At 43.4% G+C, this 6000-nt stretch overlaps 1 protein-coding gene across 5 annotated transcripts in view; it reads right to left on the minus strand.

Moving 5' to 3' along the window:
• Positions 1-6000, minus strand: part of mcf2la (mcf.2 cell line derived transforming sequence-like a) — a 47039-nt gene extending 41039 nt beyond the window's left edge. For 4 of the 5 annotated variants that reach the window (XR_006008010.1, XM_041965903.1, XM_041965907.1 and 1 more), the window contains exon 1: positions 607-794. Coding sequence is in view for 4 of the 5 variants with exons in the window: in XM_041965903.1 (XP_041821837.1) it covers positions 607-742 (136 nt within the window). In the remaining variant the exon portion in view is untranslated. Of the gene's footprint in view, positions 1-606; positions 795-5695; positions 5791-5873 lie in introns of those variants that run through there. The other variant, XM_041965906.1, reaches the window with a different exon arrangement.

The following is a 6000-nucleotide window of genomic DNA, read 5'->3' on the forward strand; positions in this document are numbered from 1 at the left end:
AGAGAATGCATTTTCTGGATTTGAACCTTAAAAAGGGCCTTAATTGTTGAATTAAGATGCCAACCGAGGGGTTAAAATGATGCAGAAAACCCCTTAATGTTCCTTAACATATTAAAAGCCATTGAAAAATGCATTAATTTACACTAGATTGAGGGTAAAGTCATTAATCTTTTTAAAGTAAATGCTATAACTCAAGCAAAACTTAAATATTGTTTTGGGGGTAAATCAGACACTTCAATAAACACCTCACATATCATGCATAGGCTTCTAGAGAGTCATAGGAAATGGTATTTATGTTTGTTTCCCTCTGTGGTCCCTTTGGTCAAATGTGAAGTAACCCAAACCACCACAGACACACTGTAGCATCAGCAGGAAACTAAATAGTGAGGTTTTTCTATTATGTTTGAAATAATGACGGGGGCAGCAAAGCAGGAGGAATCTCCCCGTGGTGACAGGAAATCCTGTCCTGTCATCCTGCCACATTGATTTGAAGAACAGACACCACAGACTTATAACATGGATGTCCAGTTACTGTGAGAGACGTACGCGGAATACAAAATACACACCTGCACTTTTACAGTCGGCACACAGAAAACAAACACTAACCTGTTCTCCAGGTTGGTTCGCGGCTCCTGCTGATTGTGTGTCGGGTCAACAGACTGATAGATACAGACAGATTGTGAAGCAGGCCACTCAAAACCTCCTGGCCCTCTTGAATTAACTCCAAAAGAGACATTGTCATGTCAGAGTTGGCCTCATGCTCCGTCTATGAGCTTGTTCGAGCCGCCTGCCTCTCCTCCTCCTCCTCGTCCTCCTCCTCGATGGAGCTGTTCTTGTGAATGTGTGATTGTTTATCTCACTTCATGTCTGCTCTGTGTTTATCGCAGGAAGAGAGGGGCGGAGGGTGGGCTATGACATAAACCCCCCTACAGCTAATTACACTAACTTGTGTCTGTGTGTGTCTGTGTGTGCTGTCCTATGTCACAACTGAGGAGGATTTGGACTTTTCACCAGGGTACAAGAGTACGCTAAAAACAGATGCCAGCTCCTTCATTTTTGTTTTTTCAGCTGAAAAGCACATGTTTATTATATAGACTTTAATGCAGCCAAATTCTAATTGAATTTGCTGGAAAGGACACTGAAAAATAGTCATATTCATACAATACACTTCTGTTATGTTGATCACAAATAACTCGAGGAATAAGAATAGTTGTCCTGGACTGATGATCAGGCTGAAGAGCCATTTTGTCTCACTTCACTATTCATTCAACAGAATGTGAAAAAGGGAAATCAAACATGTGGGCAGAAATTTAGCGATCTGAAACTAGGCAACAACAATTCCAGAAAACCAATGAACTATTTATGCTGGAGAAACAAAACTGTTGCTTGTTTTCCTCCATGGTGACCTCACTTAAGCCCCATGAATGATGATCCTGTACTTGCCAGTATGATATGACCAGTAGATCATTGTGAATTCCCTGAATTAGACCAAGGGCATTTATATCAATGAGGGTGATGATATAACACAATACAATTCAAAAACACACCTGCAGCCTCCAAAATAACCATAAAATCTAAAAAATCCTCAACAAAAACTGAAGATTATAACCTTCATGAAGGACAGCTTTCATATTATACAGCTTTTGCGCAGTATAATGACAGGATTTATGTATATATCTATATACACACACACACACACACACACACACACACACACACACCCATCCCATCCCATCCCATCCCATCCCATTCCATTCCAACTATCGCCCAATTACCTGTCTCTGCACAACATGGAAGGCCCTGTCAGGCATCATTGCGCAAAAATGAGTAAGCATGTGGCTCAATACATGAGCGAAGCACAGAAAGGAATTGGCAGTAACACCAGAGGAGCATCAGCTATTGATTGATAGAACAGTCGCCCGCAACTGTAAGACTAGAAGGACCAACCTGTGCACTGCCTGGATTGACTACAAGAAAACCTACGACTCAATGCCGCACACATGGATACTGGAATGTCTGGAGCTGTATAAGATCAACAGGAACCTAAGGGCCTTCATCCAGAACTCAATAGAAATGTGGAAGACAACCCTAGAGGCCAATTCAAAGCTGATTGCCCAAGTCAACATCAAATGCGCTATCATATACCGAGATGGGCTATCACCACTGCTGTTCTGCATAGACCTGAACCCCCTTAGTTAGATCATCACGAAGAGCGGCTACGCGTACTGATTCCATAGTGGGGCAACAATCAGTCACCTGCTCTACATGGATGTCATCAAGCTGTACGCCAGGAGAGATGATCAGGACTGAGGGGACTGACCTACCAGAGGGCAACATAGATGACATCCAAGACAGCTACAAGTACCCTGGCATCCCACAGGCTAATGGAAACCAAGAAGAGGCCACAAGGAAGTCAACCACAGCCAAATACCTCCAGAGAGTAAGGCAGGTCCTGAAAAGTCAGCTGAATGGTAAGATCAAGGTCCGAGCCATCAACATGTACGCAATACCAGTCATCAGATACCCCGCTGGTATCATAAGCTGGCCAAAGGAGGAGATAGAAGCCACAGATATCAAGACTAGAAAGCTCCTCACCGTGCACGGAGGGTTCCACCCCAAGTCCAACACCCTGAGGCTATACACTGAGCGGAAAGAGGGAGGCCGAGGGCTAGTGAGCGTCAAGGCCACAGTCCAGGAGGAAACATCGAAAATTGGAGAATACATCGAAGAAATGGCCCCGAAGGATAAACTGCTAAGTGAATGTCTCAGGCAGCAGAACCCTGATAAGAGTGTAGAGGAGGAGGAGCAGACAACCTGGAGGGACAAGCCCCTACATGGCATGTACCACCGTCAGATAGAGGAAGTGGCTGATATCAAGAAATCCTACCAGTGGCTGGAAAATGCATGACTGACAGACAGCACAGAGGCACTAATCATGGCAGCACAAGAACAAGCCATAAGCACAAGAGCAATTGAGGCCAGGATCTGCCAGAGTAGATCAGACCCGAGATGCAGACTGTGCAAAGAAGCCCCCTGAGACAGTCCAGCACATAGTAGCAGAGGGTGGTGGTAATAGATGTGGCAATCCCAGCTGACGCCAACATCAGGAAGAAGGAACATGAGAAAACTGAGAAGTAACAAGGGTTGAAAGAGCAGCTGGAACGGATGTGGAAGGTCAAGGCTAGCGTGGTCCCTGTGGTAGTGGGGGCACTCGGGGCAGTAACCCCCAAACTGGGAGAGTGGCTCCAGCAGATACCAGGAACAACATCTGAAGCCTCACTCCAGAAGAGTGCAGTCCTAGGAACAGCCAAGACACTGCACAGAACCCTCAAACTCCCAGGCCTCTGGTAGAGTACCCGAGCTTGAGGATGACACAGATACTACCTACCGGGGTGAGAGGGAGATTTTTCTTTATATATATATATATATATATACATACATACATATATATATAATACTGATTTCACCTCATCTCAAAGATGTGCAGGAGGTAAAAGTACAGACTGTCGGCATCGGATCATTGATCTTCAGGTAATGAAACCAGCCTCATTTTAGAGAAGGTCAGAAACTCAATAGTTTGTGATTTTGAGTTTTCTATATACCAGAACTCTATGACCTCTAAGAAGTATGCAGCAGCTCAGGCTATCGGAGCTTCTGGCTCAAATGAAACTGGTGCCAACCGTTCAGGTCTTCACCTCCCTCAGATTACCTTTATTTCATCTAATTTATCATGGCGCAATCACACAGACATTCCCAAGATAAACTTCAAAGGCAGCGAGCAAAGATGGTCATGCCCGTTCCATTATGTGGCATTTTGCACAATTAGATTTTGTGAATAATCAAGGAAAAGAGTCACACTCCGAAAGATCCCAGCCTGTGGCCTTCTGCTCTGGCATGGCTTCAAAACGACTCACACTGACAACAAATGCAATTATTCCATCTTATTCTTGGTCAAGTAAAATCCCTGATTTGCTTTCTCGAAATGAATTGTACAAGTTAATACTGGCTATATTGTTTAATACACTTACAGTTAATTTGTACTGGGACAATTTGTATCTGCCTTTCAAACATAGATCTAAAGGCACAGAAATGCAGTAAATGAAAAGTAATAACATAAATGTATTTGGAACATTAGCTATGTATGACCATCCTATCTTTCAAAGAAACACAGATGCAAGATGCTGTAGTGATTCAATAACATGTTTTTAAGGTATTACAGCTTTCTAGATGAAAAAGAACCACCAGCTTTATCATGCAGTTTGGTACAGGTACAGTATTACACAGAGTGAGCGTGCAAATACACTGTTACATATGTACACTGTTACATATGTTTAAAAAGCTCATCTCCCCTTTTCTTGTCCACTATCGTCATGTGCAGGAATTAGCCCAAAAACTATACTTTCATCCAGTGGATACAGTAAGTGGACAAACAAAGTCAACACAAAACCGCATCAAAAAATAATCCCTGCAATCCAGTTTTCTCCATCTTTGCAGCTATTTCTCGACTGAAAGCTCCTACCCAGAGCAAGGTCCTGTGTTCAGTCCCTACTGGTCAGGCCGGTCACCCCGATCTATCACAGCTGACTGTGGTCTCAGAGACAAACCAGTATCATTTCCTTGTCGCTGCACTGGTGACTCCTACTAATTGGACAAAGTCTGTGTGTGGAGGAGGTAAAGATAAGGGGGAATCGCTTGAACCTGATTCAGATTACGAGAGGAAAAGCAACTCAGAAACTTGAAATTTCAATCCAAACCACAGATTCAAAACCAGAGGTGTTTTTCTCACCAAATTTGCAACAAGCGAGTTGAGTTTTGCAGTGTCATTTTCTCTTGCATTCATTTTGACACATTTAACAGATCAAATGAAACACAGCACTTGCGACCTGTGCATGAACGTGTGACAGCCCTTATAGGACAAGCAAATTCATCTGCAATGAATCGCTTGTGAAACGGGACACAGGCACCGTTTGCGGCCTGAGTGTAAGAATGGCTGACAAAACGCTTTCGTGAAACAGACTCGATGGACCAACTCAAACGCCTGCTGCTGACGATTCTTTAATGCTGAATGCCAGATTAAACTGGTAGAGTACAGCAGGTTTGGCATGATTTTCTACTCAAAAGGGGAAATAGAAACACATTAAAACAAGCCACAGAGTGTATGAGTATCTCACTGCTGAGTTTTGTAAAAAAAAAAGACACTGACAGTACAGCATCTGCTAACAACCCTGCTACGCCTTCAGTTTTTTAAATGCTATAACCCCGTAAAATACAATAAAGCTGCAGCCTGTAGCATGTCTTCTGCATGACATTCATACATACGCTGGCTTATTGAATCCTGACTGTCCACAGCAGCACATTAACCCAAAGGGGTTACAGTTAAACAATACAAAAACATGGAAAAATGGCAGTTCCAGATCACCATCCAGATGTAATCAGCTGAACATCTGCTGACCAAATTTCAGCCAAATCCACTGGTTCAATTTTTGGGTTAAAAGAAAGATATACACAAGTAAAAATAAAATTAAAGATAAAAGGTTAAAGATGAGATAAAATAAAGAACAATTCTAATGAAAGCTGCACATAGATGACAGGAGGCGCAACACAGGCCAACAGTTTATGCATCCCTTACACAATTTGAGTACAGAGGACTAAGTTAAGAGGACCCTAAACAGATACACAAGACAGGGATCCCTACCGCTAACTGTTGACAGCACCTCCAGCGTTTGCTCCAGGTCTTCTGGTGCCGACAGCTGCTCTCCCATCCTCCTCTTCTCATGCACTTCACAGCTCCTGCAAGGGCACAGACGGCAGCTATTACTAAAACAACACATGTAAGAGTAAATCTTTTTCTTAAAACTGAACCGTGACCGTACTTGGGCAGCAGACTCAGGAGAGAGCGCGCAGCAGGAATAAATGAGAGCCGAAAGAGGTTACCACGCTGTCCATTTAATTTGGTCAGCAGTGTACAGAGAGAAAGGGGAGGAAGGAAGAGACACACAC

This window comes from Chelmon rostratus, chromosome 24 (genome assembly GCF_017976325.1).
Source record: "Chelmon rostratus isolate fCheRos1 chromosome 24, fCheRos1.pri, whole genome shotgun sequence".
Classification (NCBI taxonomy): domain Eukaryota; kingdom Metazoa; phylum Chordata; class Actinopteri; order Chaetodontiformes; family Chaetodontidae; genus Chelmon; species Chelmon rostratus.